This window comes from Dicentrarchus labrax, unplaced genomic scaffold, assembly GCF_905237075.1.
Source record: "Dicentrarchus labrax unplaced genomic scaffold, dlabrax2021, whole genome shotgun sequence".
Lineage (NCBI taxonomy): Eukaryota > Metazoa > Chordata > Actinopteri > Moronidae > Dicentrarchus > Dicentrarchus labrax.
In genome coordinates, this window is record NW_026136710.1 from 8,417,215 (window position 1) to 8,436,515 (window position 19,301).

At 41.5% G+C, this 19,301-nt stretch overlaps 1 protein-coding gene across 14 annotated transcripts in view; it reads left to right on the plus strand.

The window, feature by feature from the left end:
* Nucleotides 1–17,172, plus strand: part of LOC127370444 (probable E3 ubiquitin-protein ligase HERC1) — a 40,990-nt gene extending 23,818 nt beyond the window's left edge. For 8 of the 14 annotated variants that reach the window (XM_051412493.1, XM_051412494.1, XM_051412502.1 and 5 more), the window contains 38 exons: nucleotides 547–630; nucleotides 1,519–1,705; nucleotides 1,818–1,945; nucleotides 2,027–2,253; nucleotides 2,448–2,707; nucleotides 2,817–2,869; nucleotides 2,962–3,159; nucleotides 4,054–4,219; nucleotides 4,313–4,562; nucleotides 5,105–5,327; nucleotides 5,422–5,699; nucleotides 5,988–6,115; nucleotides 6,307–6,434; nucleotides 7,143–7,370; nucleotides 7,760–7,887; nucleotides 8,039–8,238; nucleotides 8,454–8,568; nucleotides 8,743–8,874; nucleotides 9,027–9,125; nucleotides 9,599–9,772; nucleotides 9,861–10,145; nucleotides 10,757–10,822; nucleotides 10,982–11,107; nucleotides 11,204–11,342; nucleotides 11,590–11,771; nucleotides 12,069–12,224; nucleotides 12,312–12,434; nucleotides 12,609–12,711; nucleotides 13,148–13,317; nucleotides 13,432–13,570; nucleotides 13,661–13,830; nucleotides 13,932–14,101; nucleotides 14,331–14,496; nucleotides 14,611–14,687; nucleotides 14,801–15,053; nucleotides 15,148–15,300; nucleotides 16,238–16,543; nucleotides 16,639–17,172. In XM_051412493.1, coding sequence (XP_051268453.1) covers nucleotides 547–630; nucleotides 1,519–1,705; nucleotides 1,818–1,945; nucleotides 2,027–2,253; nucleotides 2,448–2,707; nucleotides 2,817–2,869; nucleotides 2,962–3,159; nucleotides 4,054–4,219; nucleotides 4,313–4,562; nucleotides 5,105–5,327; nucleotides 5,422–5,699; nucleotides 5,988–6,115; nucleotides 6,307–6,434; nucleotides 7,143–7,370; nucleotides 7,760–7,887; nucleotides 8,039–8,238; nucleotides 8,454–8,568; nucleotides 8,743–8,874; nucleotides 9,027–9,125; nucleotides 9,599–9,772; nucleotides 9,861–10,145; nucleotides 10,757–10,822; nucleotides 10,982–11,107; nucleotides 11,204–11,342; nucleotides 11,590–11,771; nucleotides 12,069–12,224; nucleotides 12,312–12,434; nucleotides 12,609–12,711; nucleotides 13,148–13,317; nucleotides 13,432–13,570; nucleotides 13,661–13,830; nucleotides 13,932–14,101; nucleotides 14,331–14,496; nucleotides 14,611–14,687; nucleotides 14,801–15,053; nucleotides 15,148–15,300; nucleotides 16,238–16,543; nucleotides 16,639–16,824 — 6,356 coding nt within the window. In that variant the 3' untranslated portion in view covers nucleotides 16,825–17,172. Of the gene's footprint in view, nucleotides 1–546; nucleotides 631–1,518; nucleotides 1,706–1,817; nucleotides 1,946–2,026; nucleotides 2,254–2,447; nucleotides 2,708–2,816; nucleotides 2,870–2,961; nucleotides 3,160–4,053; nucleotides 4,220–4,312; nucleotides 4,563–5,104; nucleotides 5,328–5,421; nucleotides 5,700–5,987; nucleotides 6,116–6,306; nucleotides 6,435–7,142; nucleotides 7,371–7,759; nucleotides 7,888–8,038; nucleotides 8,239–8,453; nucleotides 8,569–8,742; nucleotides 8,875–9,026; nucleotides 9,126–9,598; nucleotides 9,773–9,860; nucleotides 10,146–10,260; nucleotides 10,737–10,756; nucleotides 10,823–10,981; nucleotides 11,108–11,203; nucleotides 11,343–11,589; nucleotides 11,772–12,068; nucleotides 12,225–12,311; nucleotides 12,435–12,608; nucleotides 12,712–13,147; nucleotides 13,318–13,431; nucleotides 13,571–13,660; nucleotides 13,831–13,931; nucleotides 14,102–14,330; nucleotides 14,497–14,610; nucleotides 14,688–14,800; nucleotides 15,054–15,147; nucleotides 15,301–16,237; nucleotides 16,544–16,638 lie in introns of those variants that run through there. The other 6 variants (XM_051412495.1, XM_051412496.1, XM_051412499.1 and 3 more) reach the window with 6 other exon arrangements.
* The last annotated feature ends 2,129 nt before the right edge of the window (nucleotides 17,173–19,301 follow it).

Consider the following 19,301-nt stretch of genomic DNA (forward strand, 5'->3'; position numbering starts at 1 on the left):
TGGTAAAAGGAGTAGAGTATATTTAGAACTGTCTGTCTCTTGCATGGTCTTATATGTTCAGCTATTTGTCAAAACTAATTGCCGCTCAAAACAGCATGTGTTTTGCTCTGCTATTGGACAGATATGATATTTAAACTATCAAATACATGCATGACACAGTTTGTGCACTCACATGCTTGAATGGCACCATTTGTTTCATCATCAGTTATGTGTTATTTTTGAACAGTTCTGGGAAGTGCATTGAACTAAAGCTCACTGCATTGATTTTCGTTTCTTAGGATACATTAGGATTACCAGGGTAGTTCATTAGTACATTCATTGTGAATATATAAACTCAATTGAATAGGTTTACTTGAGCTGGAGTGGCTTTTCGTAAGTAAAATAATAAAGTGGAGAATAAACTGTGGGAAAAAAGGAAAGAAAATGTGAAAATATTTTATTAATTTGACAAATTCCACTACACATATGAAATTTTCAATATGGAGCAATGGGCTTGTTTTTGTTTTCTATTTTTTGTGTACTTTTTCTTTTCTCCTCAACCACCAGAACGGACACAAATGTTTGTCACCAGTCGGTTGCTAGAAATGGGATTCTCTATGAGACATATCTACTGGGCCATGGAGGCAGCAGGTACTGCTTTGTGGAGTGTGTCTGATATCACTAAATCTTTAGCTTCATGTGCTTTCTATTTTAAACATCTGTCCTTCACCATGTGCTGCAGCCTTTTTGTAGTATTTGAAATACAGAAAATGATTCTTTCTGACTGAATTTCTTAGAAGAAATTATTAGTTAAGGATTAACATGATGCTGTTACTTAATGGGAATCAACTGGGGTTTTCCAGTTGCATAACAGTACATGTTGCTATTGATTTGTTTTAATGCAAAAATAACACTCACCAATTGCCATATATTTGATATTTGTTATTATCAGTAGGGTGTTCAAAGAACACAAATTGTTTTTGCTGTTTCTCTACCTCAAAGCAATCTATACAGAGACAGAACCTCCTGAAGCAATGTAATTTGATTTTACCCACTTCTCATTGAAAAAAAAAAGAGAAAATCATCCAAGCCTCGAAGCACTTTGGCTCAAATTCCTACGACAGTACACTTTCACAGTACACTGATTTTTATTTTCATTATGTTGCACACAGAATTTATCCACGACTTCACCATATGGTAAAAACTCACGCACGGCACAGATCATTTATGTGTTGTTGACAAGTACAACAAAGAAAAGTATATGGATACACATTGCACCAATATACATTGTAATGTTTCTGGCGTCACTGTTTTTTTATTCACAAACTCCCCACATTACTAAGCCTTCCCTCACTTACTGTTTCACAAATTTCACATGCTCTGTATTGTCAGAGCAGATGTGCCAGCCTGACCTCAGGCAGCACATAGAAGCGTGATCATCTGGTGGTGATGTCCGACATGAATTAGCAATGCAGCACTCCATGATCCATCTTTTCTTTTTGAACTCTGACAGTTCAACTTCCCTGTGGTCCCTCCCAGATGTAGCAGGTGACCTGGACTCTCAAACCATTGAGGTGTTGGCCAGCTGGATGCTAGAGCACCCCCTGACTGAGGAGCAGCAGGCAGCTGATTCATCTAGACTGGAGGGTGCTCCTGACACGCCATCTCCAGATGGGCCAGAGACGGTACAATGTCCTGAGCGTCCTACCAGTCAACCCACTGAAAGGTCAGGGATTTGCGGAACATATTGACATTTTCCAATAGGTACTGGCATTATGGTATTATCATTGATATAAATACAACCAGTAATGACGGTCTGTTTGTCTGTTTGTTTATAGCTTGTTGCCAGGGCTCGACTGGATAGAGAGGGAGAACTTCCTGGATGTCCACCTCACTAGAAACAGACCTCCTCCTGCGCGGCGGCGTCGCTCAGGCCCGAGTCAGAGGACCTCTTTCCGAAGGGCAGGTCAGAGTCAAAACATTGAACCAGAAATAAAATGTGCACATCGAAGCTGTGTTAGATTTACTGTGCATTTTTCATTTGAAGCAAACGTCATCTTTTCAGACTTGCCATCACCCAACCCGCTCCCGCAGTTGTACCAACAGCACACATCGGTTGGCGATTGGCCAGAGCAAGTGGAGTTTCATCCCTACTCTGCTGAAGAGGAGTCAGAGTTGGGCTACATGGATGACCCATACCATGAAGAAACTTATGAGGACCTGCTCACCCCGTCATTCTTCAGCTTGGAGAGAGACACGCTCCAGATAGTGGAGGTGACACACACTTACACAGACAAAACAAAAGTATATTGTGTGATTACGTTGAATGCAAAACAACAATCTGTGTTGCTTTTGGGCCTGATATTATCTTTTTGTTGTTTCATCGATTGTTTGAAACTTAAGCCTCGTCTGATCTCTCATCGTTCTTATTTCTAGAAATATGATCCATGTCAATATCCTTCTTTTAGGCCGGAGAAGAACACAGTCAGATGGTGAAGTGTGAACTGTGCAACACCCTTACCCTGCAATTTAACAATCACATAAAGCGGCGTCACCCAGGTTGTGGTCAGAGTGCTGCACGTAAGGGTTACGACAGCACTGGAGCCTACGTGGATGTCTGGTTCAAAGGGGAATGTGGCTCAAACTTCCCTTTCTACCTCCTTTGCAGCTCCTGCAGGGAAAAGTATCTGGCTGCAAACATGAGCGACCCAAGTTCGAAATATGAAAGGTATAGTAGATAATATAGGAAATGATGGTTGCATGCAACACACTATACATAGGAACCAATAATGGTACCTTACATTTCTTGTTCTCATACATTGTTCCCTTTGCTTCAGGATTAAAGGTCTGACATCTGATTTGATTGGTCATTTGGACAGTACTTCTGATGGTAGGGAAGGTCACTTCAGGTCAGAATAATTCAATCTTTAAAATACTTTTACAATTGATATTAAAATATGAACGGTGCTTCTTTTTGCTCAGATGATTGGGAAATCAGCCACCAAGACGAGTGTGGTACAGACAAGCTGACAGGACTGGAAGACTTTGGGCTTTTGCTGAGACCACTGGGGCTGACTGAAAAGAAGCTGGTGCCAGACCCCATTACCTTCTGTGAGCCAGATCCCCTCGGAGCCCTGGTTTACAGCTCAGCTGACCCTACGAGAGCAGTGACTACTAAAGGTATTGTGTTTTTTTGTGTTATGTTCTTTAGCTAATTTTGGTATACATAAACCAAAGTCCTGTAATTTGCTAAATACATTCTTGATACTTCAAAAAAAGTTCTTGTCCTTTGACTTATGTGCAGATCATGTATGATATTTATGATATGTACGGATGCAGAACTGAAAAAAGGGGGAAAAACATGAAACCCTGTACATAAGGGAACAGGGCAGGGGCTCTTACATTGAATGGAAATGTTACATTAATATTGAGAAAAAGAAGTGTAATGATTTGGAAAGATTAGAATGAGTAATGTTGGTGAAAATTTGTGGCTTCAACATAAAGTCAAGAAAAAATACACTCCTTTGCACCAGTCGACATTGTCCCAGCATGCAAACCTTTTGGGCAAGTTATTAGGTTTCAAAACTGATTTTGCGGTCAGTTTTCCTGCAAATCTACCCTGACTCTAGCTCAGTGTGACACCAGAACAACCACGCAAGACCACAATTAAAATTCTGCTATTTCCACATCTCATATTAAATTGATGGCCATATACAGAGCATTAGTTTGCAGTAGCTATCTGTCCTCTGGTTCATGTTGTAATGGATGTTTCTGCTAGCCCACTTGTTGTAACACACCCACATTCCCTCTGTGCCTGTTGGCAGCAGGACAAATCCAGCCACAGCCAAACTTACTGCAGCATAGTGACTCATCACTCATTTATCATAGCTGGGCATCTGAAGCACACAAATGGTACTCCCAGTCGTCCCGTTAGATCCAGTATTTTTACTTTTTTGCATGCCCACGCCAAATGGATAACCGTGCCATCCTTTAAAAATGTGAGTTTAGCAAAGATGTAATAGAATATATAATGGCATATTAGAACGCCTTTTGATATGTGTTTTTCCTCACCAGGGAATGCCCTCGTTGAGCAGAAGACCTCTCTGAGCCTTGGACAGCAGGCAGTATCCCTGAGGGACTCTCATGATAGACTAAAAGCTTTAAGAAGAGTAACTTCCACAGCCCAGATTCTGCTAGCTTACAGCATGGTGATGAGAGCACTGTCTCAGACTGCTTCCAGGTGCGTTTGTCCAGATTATAACCTTGTTGATATACATATTTTTTTCACTAATTCATTGTGCTTTCAAGAGTCTTCTTTTATCTTCTTCTCCAGTGCATCAATGTGCAGCCAGTCTAACGGACTAGAGTCGTTGGGTCTGGCAGATATCCGTATCCTGGTTCGTTTAATGACTCTGGCAGCAGGGGGCAGGGCTCACACTTGTGTGGACAGACAGCCAGGTGTGAAGGGGATGGCGACAGAGCGCAACAACTCAACCTGCCTGAGCTTCCTTTCCTCAGCCATTGGCAGTGTTGTGTCCCACAGCCCTGCTGCTTACAGACAGCTAGTGGAAATATGCACTCAGGTCAGTTTTCTTCAGTCAATTCACTAATTATAAATGCCATTCAGGCTAATTACCAGATTATTAATCACAATAACTATATCACTACACAACATGTCACATTTGTCTTTGAAAACAATACATGTAAGGATTTTTAATATATCAGTAAATTGCATTATTGCAAATTATTATTACAATGATTATTTAAGTAAAATTATATGTATATATTTGTCTAAATTGATTACAGTGTGATCTGTTTATGATTGTGGACATCTGGACTCGATTTTAGGCCAATGTTGGTTGAAAATCAAAAATCTGTCATTGGATTTTTCAATTTCTACTTATCTGGGAATCACGGCATGTATTTATTAAAAACTGCAATGAGAGTAAGTTTAGGTCAGTAAAAGATTCAGTCTTAGTAATTATTCAATTTGATTTATTGTATAACCCTAGGAATGATAACTTATGAAATTATGATCCATTTAAACTTTGTAATGATCCTGTCTTTAAAATAATTGTGAACAAATGGATAGATTTGAATACCATTTTAACATGACTGTGTATAGGACCTAATGGCGGCAGCTACAGGGGTGAACATTGGGGCCATCAGTGACCCACAGCAGAGAGGTTGTCTGAACTCCAGTCTAACAGCCCAGGGAGCCCAGCAACAGAAGGACTACAATGAGCAGACGCCCCCTACATTCCTCGTCACACAAAGTCTGGTGTCCCTCCTAACTGAAAAGGGGGTTCAGTGTTACAGCCCAGACAGAGTTGAGCATGAAGCTAATGGTGAGAAAACTTAGTTATTTAAGTAGTTGTGTTGTTGTTTGTAATTATTAGGGTATTCACATTAGCTTTCTTCCTGCATATGTGTCTGACCTAGATACAGGAAACCAAGGGGTGTCTTCTTCGTCCTTGCCTCCTTCCCCTTTACCCCACCTGAGTGCCAGAGTGGGCCCTCTGGAGCTGGCTAATGCGTTGGCAGCATGTGTACTGTCTGCCAGGCTGACCAGTAAACACCGCCAGTGGGCAGCACAGCAGCTGGTGCAGGCCTTGGCTGCCACAGGAAGAGACAGTCCTAATCGGCCCCAAACATACAGTGACCTGGCTGGCGACTTGCGCAAATGTCCTCTCAAGAGGCTGGAAGGACATTACAACAAGGTAAGGGACTCATTATGTAATCTGCAAGAGGTATTTTGTTCATCTAATTGACCGAACAGTTTTTACTTTCAGAACGAACAGAAGGAGATGTTTTTTGCTTTGTTTTTCACAAAATGTTCAGCTTCCATCCAGTATCCATGTAAACAATGTTTATGTTCATTTCTTGAGTGTATGCAAACTTTTAATCACAGCTCCAACTGTGCTAGCCAGGACAGGTCTGGCCTTTCACAACCTATCATGAGAAGCGGAGTTAAAAAAAAAGCTTTCCATCATTTCTGTTGTGTTCAGGTGACCAGCTGTTTTTGGAACAGTGATCAGAATTTGCTGGCTACATGCTCTCAGGACAAGGTGGTGCAACTATGGAGCATCAACCAGAGCACTGTGGAGTTGCACACCACCTTCTCCTGCATTACCAGGTTATTATAGCTTGTTTCAGCAGTGTTTTATCCAGTGAGGGTACTATTGTTTATTGTTGTTGATTGTTTGGCTATCATGCCTGTTCTGCTGTAGCTTGTAATAACGGTTTTGAAACATAAGATGAGATCTTTAGAGGTAATCAAACTATTGGTTAGTTGTAAACTTTTCCTTTGTCTGACTCTCTCTCCAGTAAGACGGACAGATCAAGTAGTGAGAGGGCCGGCAGATGTCATCACATGTCTCCTGTATACTGGAGTACAGGGGGGAACTTTTTGGCTGCCCCAGAGAACAAACACATCAACATCATGAACATTAGGGGTAAGACTGGCTTTTTTACTAGTCTGGTGTATCTCTAAATTCATCACAGTGTAACAAAACAAAATGTCATAGCTAATCGTACAGTAGATGTATTAGACATGTAACAAATGTTACTTCCAGTGAATGTGGTTTTCATATTACTTTAAGAAGGTAAAATAACAACAGTGTAATAATAAAATTGATAATTTCGTCATCAATTTCAACAAAAGTTTAAATTGAGACATCATTTGAAAGATGTTCAAATGTCCATTTTCCAAATGCATGTTGTCTGATAAATATTTTTGTCACAAAAAAGTGTTTGTTCTTCCTTGTTGCTTAAAGTATTAAGAATTATACAAATAGTCTGTTTGGAACAATAACGTGTGTCTGATATGTTCTACTATTACTACAAAAAAGTATAATTTCCACATTAAATTCCCTTAAACCCCAGAGTCTATCAATATGCTAATATATATTTCAAAAGTTTACTTGCTGAACACATGATGTGTCCTACTTCATAGCAAAGTCCATTCTCTGTGTACGTGCACTAGAAGTTTCTCGTCTCCACACGTCTTAAACTAGATTTAAGCTGAGCACAGAAAGACCTTTATTCCTCAGCAGCTGAGAACAATAAGCAATAACCCTTTGAGTAGAGGGGAACTTGAAAGAGTTGTTATATGCAAAATAATGAGAACAGTAGCTTCTACAATGTTTCTGTTACTTTTACAGGATCCCACTGTCATGTGGAGGCTCAGATGTCTCGGGTCACAGCCCTCTGCTGGGCTCAGGCCTTTAGCTTGTGGCTTCTCGACCAGCAAACAGCCTGTAAAAACAAACCTGCTGAGAGCCTGTTGGTGGGACGGCTGGATGGCTCCCTCTGCTGGCTGCGGGTCACAATGCAGGAGCTCGACCTGCATGTAAAGAGCACCGAACTAACCCATTGCCACAGGAAAGAGGGTGTGGAAACTGCTACACACACACAAACATTATTTTTGTGTTATTTTCTTACTCTAACAAAATGGAATATATTTCATGAATCACAGAGGGAGGCATTACAGTAAGACAGTGACACACAAATAAGATTTAAAATAGAATAGGACTGTTTTATTGAATTATTTACCTTAATGTTGTCACTGTTAATTGTCCATTTATTTAATCAGTTGCCAGTATCTACTAGAAGATGGCGCAGTGACATTGTGGATTTTTTTTGGTTTGGACAAAGCTAGGCTAAGCTAATTTAAGCTTACTGCCTGCTTCCTGTAGCTTCATATTTAGCATCAAGACATGTTGATGGTGGTATGGATCTTCTCTTTAAGAGAATATTACTTTCCTCTGGTCTGTCCTAGCTCCCCAATGTGTCGCCTGGCACAGTGAGGACAAGCCTTTTGCAGTGGGCTATCCCAATGGAAAGATCCTCTTGGCCACAACTGAGACGTATGAGAATGAACAGCCTGTAGTGCTCTCCATCTTCCAGGTTTGTTTGAAAAATGCAGTCCAAACTATTGGCTGAAGAACTCAGCAAGAAAGACGCATTTGTATATACTTCCTACCCAAGTCAGTCTACATAAGTGACGTTGTTGTCACATAAAATCATTTTCCACTCTGTCCCTCCCTTCACTCAACAGGACAATGTGAGTTCTTTAAAATGGGATCCCACAGGACACTTGCTGCTCTGTTTGGGGAGGTCAGAGGTAGTAAAGATACTGGGGCGCTTTGGGGGCACGTGGGTGACCCTCCACTCCCTAATTCATACCAGCACCGTTAACATCGCGGAATGGTGCCCACTTGCTGGCAGAGCACCTGATCCCAGGCTCATGATGGCTGCGTGAGTCTACATAATGAATTATTCTTGCTTTCTCTGTGAATATTGTGCCTCTTTCTTTGCAGTAGCATTAACTTAACAACAAAAACCTTACCAATGCCACAGTATAAAGAAAGTAAAGGACGACTGCTGTGATCTGATACAGCAACATTCATTTCAAGTTCCTTTAATCATATGTTTGTTGTACATCTCTTTTAACTCTTTCTATGTTCCTATAGAGGTTGTCAGAATGGCTCGGTGCATGTCTGGACATTGCCACAGGGTGGTACCGTTGTATCTCTGCCCAACATATTGAACAGCCCCCCAAGTCAGGATAAAGGAGCTGATGTCAAGGTCAGTTTGGATCTGCTGTTGGAATACCTTTTTGCAGCCCTGGTTCTACTTATATCTTGACATTTCATTTATAATACAATTTTATCAGGACTTTATGTCCCAGTTTATCACTTTGATTTTTACTAGTGGTGCCTCTGATCATTTCTAATCATCCAGTTCTGCTTATTTTTACAGCAGGAGAGTGCAAAGTGTGTGTTTGTACTTCATGGCCACATTACGGCAGTGAAGTCCCTTTCATTTTGCTCCAGTGGACTGGCTCTGGTCTCTGGAGGGATAGGGGGACTGCTCAACATCTGGTCCTTACAGGTCAGAAAACCACATTCACTGTTGCTGCCACTTCTTGACCTGGAATCAGCACAGAGACCACTTACCTAACAGTCAACATTACAGGACAGCTCAAGTGTTATTGTGTAGTTGTCTAATCTGTAAATCTGTCTTGTTTCCTTTTCATCTTGCAGGATGGTTCAGTCTCACAGACTGTTACAGGTTTGGGTTCAGTCGTCAATACTTCCTGGATACCAAACTTAGGTGTAGCGGCCTGTTTTGGGAGGTCGAAGGTAATTTGAATCTCTCATAACTTCAGTTTCCATCAAGCATTAAAGGAATTGTTTTACATTTTGGGAAATAACATACTGAGAGCACAAATACTGGCAGCAGGGGGAAACAGCTAGCCACAACTTATTATTTTTACATCAGGTTTCCCCAATTTAGTTTCCTGCTAAGCTAAGCTAACCTTCTCTTGGATTTAATTCCTTTATTTAGCATACAGACAGTGGTGGTATCAATCTTCTCATCTAACTTTTGACAAGAAATCAATTAGGTGTGTTTTCCAAAATGTTCAGCTATCCTCTAGGGTAGAAGAAACTCCTTCCAGAAAATCATGGTGCTTTTCTTCATACTCTTCTATAGTAATGTTTATTTCTGTGTTATTTATCAGTTTATTACTATAAGAGCTGATGTAAAGAAAAAAATGCCCACATTTTAATCTGTGTCACATTACAGTTCTGTTCTGTCATTGTTTCTTTCCTAGGATGTTTTGTTGATTTGCTGCACCCCTGACTGGATCACTCAAAATCACATGCTCGCTTCCTGTCGCATGGTCCTCAGAAGCCAGAACATCCTGGGTCTAAATCGGGCCCCTTGTTTGGCCGTCTTCCTGGAGAGGCTGCCCTTGCTCTTGCAGGAGCAGTACAACTACGAGCGGGTCATTACTGAAACTACATTTTAAAGTTGTTTTTGTGTTGTTTAGTGTCAACTGAGACCTGACTTTACCTTTTTTTCTCTTGATGCAGAGCCATGTGGCAGCCGGTGACCAGCTAGTCCACAGTGCCTTCCTGCAGAGCCTGGCCTCCTTGACTGTTGGTCTCGCCTTAGAGAAACACCTGTGTCGTTATCCACGTCCCCCACACCACACCAGTCCTGATGCCCACTCCTGCCCGTCAGAGTGGAGTTGGCTCGCCACTTACGCCACTACTGTCCGCAGTGCTGAAGCCATTGCCAGCGGCACTGCATTCCCAGAATCCTTCATTGTTTCAGAGTTTCAGGAAGTGGATGACACTGAAATTACCAAGGCGCTGGTGAGTGGTGACAATCTTCTGTGTGCTATTGTTTGTTTAGGAAATGGTTAGATAAGTTTCTTCAATGTAGGCATCTATTGATAACCTGACTGCGCCAAATTGGTTTGTTTCACAGATTCATCTGCAAAGTCATTGTTGGAAACTGTTTGGAAAAGGGCAGGCACTTTGCAAAAAAAATACTTTGCAGGTGATTGGATGAACCACAACTGAATTTCAACCAATCAGATCAATCAACCATATAATGCAGTCAAACTCTTAACGTAGCCAGTCTGGAGAAGAGCTTTCAATGCCATTCTTTGCTCTTCTTTTAGTGAAGAAATACTCTCCAGGTCTGATATAACTGATGCTGGCAGCATCCACACTAACCTCTATTGGAGCCGCCGTAATCTTTTAATGAACGGTGTCTTCCTCCTGCGTCACACCTAGTTCCTACCCCGTAGATGCCAGTACTTCCTCAAAAGACGCTGATTGGTTCAGTCCACTGTACCGGCCACAAACGCACAAACTGAAGCCTGGCAAGATGGATTCTTGCGTGATCTCATGAGTTTGCGATCTCGCCAGTCCAGCTCCCTCGCAGGGTTAATCTATCGAGACACTTCTCTGTCTTCTAGGACAACAGTAAGTGGAGCTTCAGGATGGATGAACAGCTGATGTCATGGGCCACCACCAAACCAGAGGTAACAGCTTAGCCATCTTGAAACAGTACACAGTGGATTCTTTTTAAAAACAAAGGAAAGATGAATTCTGTTTAATTTACCTTCTGTCTGCAGAGTAGTATTTTCTTTTAGCTGGAGAGTGTTGTAATGGATTTATGTTTCACCTGTTGTGTTTCTTAGGACTGGCAACAAGGTGGGAAGAGTGAGGTGTACTTGTGGGGGAACGGACGTTACGGACAGCTGGCAGGAATGGGAAGCAACCTCATGATGCCCACTCTTGCACCCTCTCTGTTACAGACACAACAGGTAGCAACTGTTTCACTGAAGACCCAGACTTTGCCCTTGATTGCTACTGTTTTCTCATTTTTATTTGCCTTTGTGGGTTTTTTCATTGTCATCTAGGTTGTGTGTGGGCAGAACTGTTCCTTCCTGGTCCAGTCCAATGGGACTGTACTGGCTGTAGGAGAAGGACAATATGGCAGACTGGGCCAGGGGAATTCTGACGATCTCTATGTCCCCACTATTATCTCTGCTTTTCAAGGTACAATATTCATCCAGGGCCTAAGAGCTCAACTCTGGGCTGCTGTTAGAGGTTGTTACAAATTTTTATTCTTTGCCTCAAACAATGTTTTTATCCACAGCAGAAAGGGGAGAAATACGTTTTTGCATTACAGCATTACAATTAAATGTGGTAGCTCCTACTTAGGACTAATTGTTGATTATTTGTCTCCTCATTCTTACTTTTATTTTAGTATTTTAGTTTTACTGACTCTTTAATCTGTGGGCAGGGTACGTGGTGATTCAACTGGTGACGTCCTGTGGATCCGATGGACACTCCATGGCCCTGACTGAGACTGGGGAGGTGTTCAGTTGGGGAGACGGAGATTTCGGAAAACTGGGCCATGGCAATAGTGAAAGGCAGAGGAGACCCAAACAGATCGAGGCCTTACAAGGAGAAGACATTGTTCAGGTAAATGAGATAAGGAGATAAACCTGCCTTGAGATTGAAGCGTTAGGAATTATGTGCCTTTATATAATATGCTATCTTTGCACATAGTGTATTGTATAGTCTTGTATTTTGTAAAGCACTTTGTAACTCTGGTTTTGAGAAGCGTTATAGAAATAAAGTTTAGTAGTAGTATCAGTAGCAATAGTAGTGTTTAAAAAAAACACTTTATTTGAAATCAGCAAACAACATGTTAAAGACTAAACTCAAATTGAAGTGTAAGGCATAAACAAAACATAAGGCTTTTCTTTGTCTTCCCAGCTTGCTTGTGGTTTCCGGCACTCAGCTGTGGTAACAGCAGATGGGAAACTGTTCACCTTCGGCAGTGGTGAATCTGGTCGTCTGGGTCAACGGTCAACATCCAACAAGATGCTGCCTGAGAGGGTGGCGGCCCTAGAAGGATATCATGTGGGACAGGTAAGAAATCGACCGTGTGCTTGTTTCAGTCTACAGGGAATTGATTAAAACATAACTAAACAAAGCCAACTTGGTTACCTTTCTCAGGTGTCATGTGGTCTCAACCACACACTAGTGCTGTCCCTTGATGGCATGATTGTGTGGGCATTTGGAGATGGGGATTATGGCAAATTGGGAACAGGTTCCTCTACAGCAAAATACTATCCTCAGGTGAGTTAACGGTGACAACAGCTCAAATGTAGGAAAAGGTTGCTTCAATGGAGAAGTCAAGCTAACACTATCATTGCCTTCTTTTATGTCCTTTGCTTTCAGTTTTTATTCACAACTTTTTTGTGTGCTTTTATATAGTATTGATGAATACTTTTTGGCTGTTCCTATTTTCAGAAAGTGGAGCAGCTTTGCAACAAGGGAATTAAGAAGGTCAGTTGCGGAACTCAGTTCTCTGTGGCGTTGGCCTGTGATGGACATGTTTACACATTTGGACAAGGTACATTTTATTTTGAAAGTGGATTGTGAAAACATCTGCATTATTAGTAACTATTGTTGTATTCTGAAAGGTCAATTTGAGAATTTGCAATCAAATCATTTACAAACTAAACAAACTCATGAAGGTTGAATCTGACATTGTATATTTGTATATACAAGTGAATTAATCAGTAATAAATGGTGTCCTGTGCTGTCTGCTAAAATGTCTATTTTTTGATGACTTAGATTCACCTAAGCATGAACATGTTAAATTCAGTGGATATTTAAGTAATTAGAAACTACAGTAATTAGTTTCCTAGATTTTTTGGACAATGGTTATTATGTGTGATGACATGCAAAATTTCTGAACTGCATAAAGTGTTTATGCCTGACAAGTAGGGAATGTTCTCTTCAAATAGAAGAGTGTGTTACTTGGTTTCCTTCTGTCCATCCTTCAGAGCGCCTGATCGGCCTCCCGGACTCCATGCTGAAGAACAAATCCTGCCCCCAGGTGGTGCCATCTCTGGAGGGGCTGTTCATAGAAGACATTGCTGTGGGCTGTGAACATGTGCTCGCTCTGTCCTCCACTGGAGACGTCTATGCCTGGGGCTGCAACAGCGAGGGACAGGTGAACAACAACACTCTATTATAAAATTATACACGTTGACACTGAAGTTTGCTTTCTTTGCACATCAGAAGCACTCTCAATCCTGTATTGTTGTCTTTTATGTGTGTGTTCCAGCTTGGCCTTGGACACTCCAACCCAGTGAAAGAGCCCACGCTCATAACAACCCTCCAGGGGAAAAACATCAGACAGATCTCTGCTGGCCGCTGCCACAGTTCCGCATGGACCACCCCTTCTACCTCGATGAAAAACTCAGGTACACACACAGTCCTACACATGCTCTTTACAGCTATGATCCATGAAAGAGAATATACTCGGGACTCCCATTTGTTACCTTCATCTCCAGGTGGCCCTGGAAATTTCCAGTTGGGCCTTCCCCAATCAGTCCCTCCCCAGTACAACACTCTGAAAGACTGCAGCCCTGGGGTACTTAGCATGCGTCTCAGGGTACTCTACAACTTTTCTGATCTCATGTACAAGTCCTGGAGGCTGCTCAACCTGGACGCCAGGAATCCGGTAATTTTCTGACCATTTTTAATATGTTAAAAGAATCATTTTTCATTGTGATGCCTCATTCACTTCTTCATATTTTATGCCCTGTCCCTTCCCCTATCCAGGTGTCCACTTCACGCTACAGTTCAGGGACGACCGCCATCATTCGGGGGGAGCTCAGAGGCCTTCTATCACCCAAGGTCAACACTCTGCCTCTGGTGCGCTCCATTGGCAGAACAATGACCCAGGGCAAAACATATGGGCCACAGATCACAGTGAAACGGATTTCGACAAGGTAAGGATGACTATGATATTCCATAATAAAGTCCATAATAAGAATCTGTATGTGAGGGGTCAGCTGGTGGAAAAATAGGTGATCAAAAAGACTTGGATGTGTTTGGAACTGGCTAGCAGGGCTTATTTGCAGAATTGAAGGACTTATATCCAGCACTTGTTTGTATGGTTGCACGTTTTCTGCAATTTTATGTTAGTATGTGTTAATCAAAACTTTTACACTTCCACAGAGGCCGTTCGAGCAAGCCCATTTTTGTACAGATTGCAAAGCAAGTGGTGAGCCTGAATCCTCTGGAGCTGCGGCTTCCATCACGAGCGTGGAAGGTCAAGCTTGTCGGAGAGGGAGCTGACGATGCCGGGGGAGTGTTTGATGACACCATCACTGAGATGTGCCAGGTAGGATGGAAACTAGACAGAGAAGGTCTAAGAGCAACATAAATAGCTAATAATGCCGCCTGGAATAATGTTATCCTTTTTGGAAATTGACAAGTTTCAATGTCTTTTCACCAGGAGTTGCAGTCTGGTGTGGTGGAGCTTCTGATTCATACTCCCAACAGCTTTGCAGATGTGGGCAGTAACACTGACAGGTGCACATTTTGTAGTCATCTTTTGACAGACCAACCAAAAGAGTACAAGTATAACAGGACATTACATTTCCTAAACAATCTTTACCTCTGGCATTGGCTGCGTTCCTTTACAGGTTCCTGTTGAACCCAGCGGCATTCTCAGAGGATCACATAGTCCAGTTCCGCTTTCTGGGCATCCTCATGGCTGTGGCTATCCGCACCAAGAAACCTCTGGACTTACATCTGGCTCCTTGGGTGTGGAAACAGCTCTGCTCGATGCCTTTGGGAGGGCCTGACCTGGAGGAGGTTGACCTGCTCACCTACCGCACCCTCCAAGGCATCCTTCACCTGGAAAACAGTGGAATCACAGAGGATAATTTTCACGTGGTGAGATGACTGTAGATCTGAAAGAAGTTTAATAACATTTTCATTCTTGGTTTACTCTAACCTTTTTTCACTCCTGCCATACCTGTCTTTGAAGATGATCCCGCTGGATTCGTTTATGGCCCACAGTGCAGATGGAAGGCTGGTACCTGTGGTTCCTGGAGGTCAAAACATCTCCCTGAACTTTACCAACCGGACTGAATATGTGGAGAGAGCTCTGGACTACAGGCTGCATGAAATGGATTCACAGGTGTGAAGGGCTGAACTTATGGAAAGTTGTTTAGGGTGTATCCGGCAGACCTGTTCAGCTGTAACCATGTGACCTGGAAGAATGCAAACTGCTACACATTTGAACATCAGGGAATATTGTTTCTTTTTAGGATACATCAGAGTAATGAGTCTATTTCATGTGTCATAAGTTCTCCCTTGGTCCCCATCATGTAGTCCTCAGTAGCGTGTACTGTCTAATATTACACAAGCTGTGACAGAGACCGGAGGAAGGGACATCATACTCCCTATCAGCAAACTGAACGCTGTCAAAAAGTCATTGCCAAACCAAAACCCTTTTTTTCTAATTTGAAGCTACATTATGCTGAATGTTATTTCTACAGTCAAGGTCAAACAAACCGATTGACACACGCTCCCTTACATAGTCAACTCGTGCACAGGTCTTTACCCTTCATGACTAGCTGAAACAATCAACAATTAATCCATTAGTCAATCAGAAGAATCTGCAAGAATTCGGATAATCAATGAATTGTTTAAGTCATTTTAAAGCATTCATTGGTTCCAGTCTGTGAATATGAATAGACTAATAAGAAATGGAAATAGTCATTATTTGCTGCCCTAGTAGAAACCTTAACAATTATCTCAAACCCTCAGAAAGTAAACTGTTCCTTTAAAGCATTAGGCTGAGATTTTAAAGTGGCTGGTTTAAAAATATAAACTTCAAACAAACTAATTTCTTTTAACTAAATTCACCAAACAGACCTAGCCCACATAGGCAATATTATTGTACTTTGGTGTGGATTTTTCTCTGTATCTCAAACTCTGCATCCATATTAAACACCCAGTCTGCCTACCAGTTTCCATTAATGCTCACTAGACATCCTGTTTGTTGTACTGTTGTTGTTCCCTTTATCTCGTCCTCAGAAGTATCAAAGCTGACGTTGTTCTGTTGTGTCCAGGTGGCAGCAGTCAGAGAGGGCATGTCCACCATCATCCCTGTGCCCCTCCTCTCCCTGCTGACAGCACAGCAGCTGGAGCAGCTGGTCTGTGGCCTGCCAGAGGTCTCCGTTGAGATGCTAAAGAAGCTGGTGCGTTACCGTGACATCACGGAGAGCCACCAGCTTATTGGTTGGTTTTGGCAGAGCTTGGAGGAGTTCACCAATGAGGAGCGAGTGCTTTTCCTACGTTTTGTTTCTGGCCGGTCCAGGTTGCCTTCCAACCCAGCTGACATCACGCAGAAGTTCCAAATCATCAAGGTTGATAGGGTGAGGTCATCGCTAGCAAAGTAACAAGATCACAAGAGCAAACAAATATTAATAGCACAAACAATAAACTTCTTTTCCCTTATCATTTCCTTCAGCCCGTCAACGGCCTCCCTACTGCTCAGACCTGCTTCTTCCTGTTCCGGCTGCCCCCTTACACGAGCCAGGCTATCCTCGCTGAGCGTCTGCGTTACTCCATCCACAATTGCCCCTCCATCGACATGGACAACTATATGCTGACACACAACACCGACCCAGCAGACAGCTCCGACACCGAGGACTGAAGCAGCCAGCTGTGTCCAACAGGGTGATGAATGTATCCACTCCCATGCCATGCACATTATGCACTGAACACAGATTTTTATTCGCCAAACCTGTATGGTAGTGTACTGTTTATATGTTGGTTGATTTAAAGATATGTGTAGTTTTGGTTTTCCAACTGTGCAAGGTGTTGTAATTATGCTTACTCTGAATCAAAACTACAGGGATACAGAATAAGATTTTTAAAAATATAGGTGAATAAGCCACAATAAAGGAGTTAATGTGCCTGTTTGTTTGAAAATATGTAATAATTTAATGACCTGTCCCACACAGACAGTATTATTGTAAAATAAAGAGTGTTTAAATAAGGATTTTGGTGTATTGTATTTGAAATATCTGCATCCAAATTGAAAGGTATAGATCACGAGAAGTACATACATTAAGATGGTCAGATTGAGGCTACTAGAATAAACATATCTTTGATCATCTTATATTTCCAGTCAAATCAAAAATAAGTGATTATCTGTAATGCTGTGTGTTGCGGGTTTCTCATACTTTATCTTCCTACAGTAGTTCATTTACTTGGTCAAATATAGCTAATTGATATTAGGTTGAGATCAATATAATTGTATATGATTATCATGGAAACAAATGTCTACTGACAGCAATACAAAGTGTGTAAACAAAATATCTGCTCAGCCCATACTTCATAGATCCATATCTGAAGTATGGGCTGAGCAGATTTTACAAGGCAACTTGTTGATAAAAATAAATTCCATTAGGGTCATTTTTCTTAATCAATTATCAGTTAGGGTTCTCTGATCAACACTGACAAAGATTTGAGGACATTCAAACAGAATTGGAGCAGAACATTGTCCACCACCCTGTACTACAGAAATATATTTTTAAACTCTAAAGAAGTGTTGTCTATGTTTAGAACAGAACTCTAATTGATCATTTCTGATGTTGTCAGTCAACCTTCTCTAAATCTTTTTTAAATTTCGGGCATTTCAGAATTATTGGGAATGAGAGGGTTCATAATGATGAAGGATGATGTTCATCAGGTATATTTTGAACATCTAATACAACAACCAATTAGCAATAAACACCAAATGTGTACCAAATTTCATGGCAAACCATCCAATAGTTGTAGAGATATTTCAATAATAACTAAAAATGTCTCATGGGGGCACTGGTTGAAAGGTCAGGGGATCACTCAAATCAGTTAACCACAACGTCTGGGAACCATGAATATCTGTACAAAATTTGGTTCCAATCCATGAAGTAGATGTTGAGATATTTCACTGAAATAAGTAAAAAACCTTTACCTGCTGGTGGCGCTAGAAAAGTCAGACGATCGCCAAAGTCGATAGGATTCATCCTCACAGGACCTTGAATATTGGTACCAAATTTCAGGGCAACGCATCCAATAGTTGTACGATATTGTACTTTGAATCAGAAATGTATCATAATGTAAATAGGTACTAGAAGAAAGGTCAGGGGAACACCAAAGTCAGTAGGGCTGACATTGCCATAGAGCCAGACTGCTAGCATGCAAGATTAACTAGCTTTTTCTGAACAAAAGAGCAGGTTTATTGCTCCTGAAAACTAGAGGTAAGCAACAATCAAATTTAAAGTGAGGGGGGAAAAACAAACCTCTATAGGTATTATTTATTTTAGTTCATCAGTCAAAAACTCAGTGCTTATTGCTAAATCAACCTGATTGGTGCATGGCAGTACATGACATTACGTTTTTCCAGCAGAGGCCCACCACCAGTCAGAAGAACAAAGAGAAAAACACACAAATAGAGAAATTGCTCAGGTGAAAAACTGTTTGGCAGAAAATAATGTGTAGAAAACCAGCATTCATTTAAAGAAGCTGATGGAGTAAATAGATTTTCAGGCCCTTTAAGCCTTTTTATTACATTTCCATTTACCACATTAAGGCAAATAACACAAAGCAACAACTTCCCTTAATACAAAAAGAGATCTTAATTCAATTCCCTTGAGTCTAATGTTGTCCTGAGTCAGCACAGCTGGTGTGTCTGCAATTTGTCTGTGCGAGTGAGAGGTACGTCTGCGGTGACCTTATTACCCATCTGTTTCCCTGTGTGCGGTGTGGCCAATAAGGCAGAATTCAACCTGCAGTCAGCAGCTCTGCAGCTGAGAGAGGGAGGCTTTTTCATGAGAGCCCTTGCCAGGTACAAATATAACATCCATCTATCAACTTAACAAGTACACAAATTCGGAAAGGCCAAAAAAAAAGGGGAAAAAAAGAATTTGTTTTTTTTTAATATTTTGTACAGCTGAATTAAACGGCCTGGAGTCTACCATATATTTGATGCAGGTGTGAATTCAGGTATTTTATATTAAATACCTTTGCAAATGTGACACAAAGATCATTTAGGGAGAAAAGGGAGGGTAATGTCCTCCCTGTTCTCCCGCGCTATGTTGTAACGTAGATCCACCCACACAAATACAACCACAAACAAAAATATCC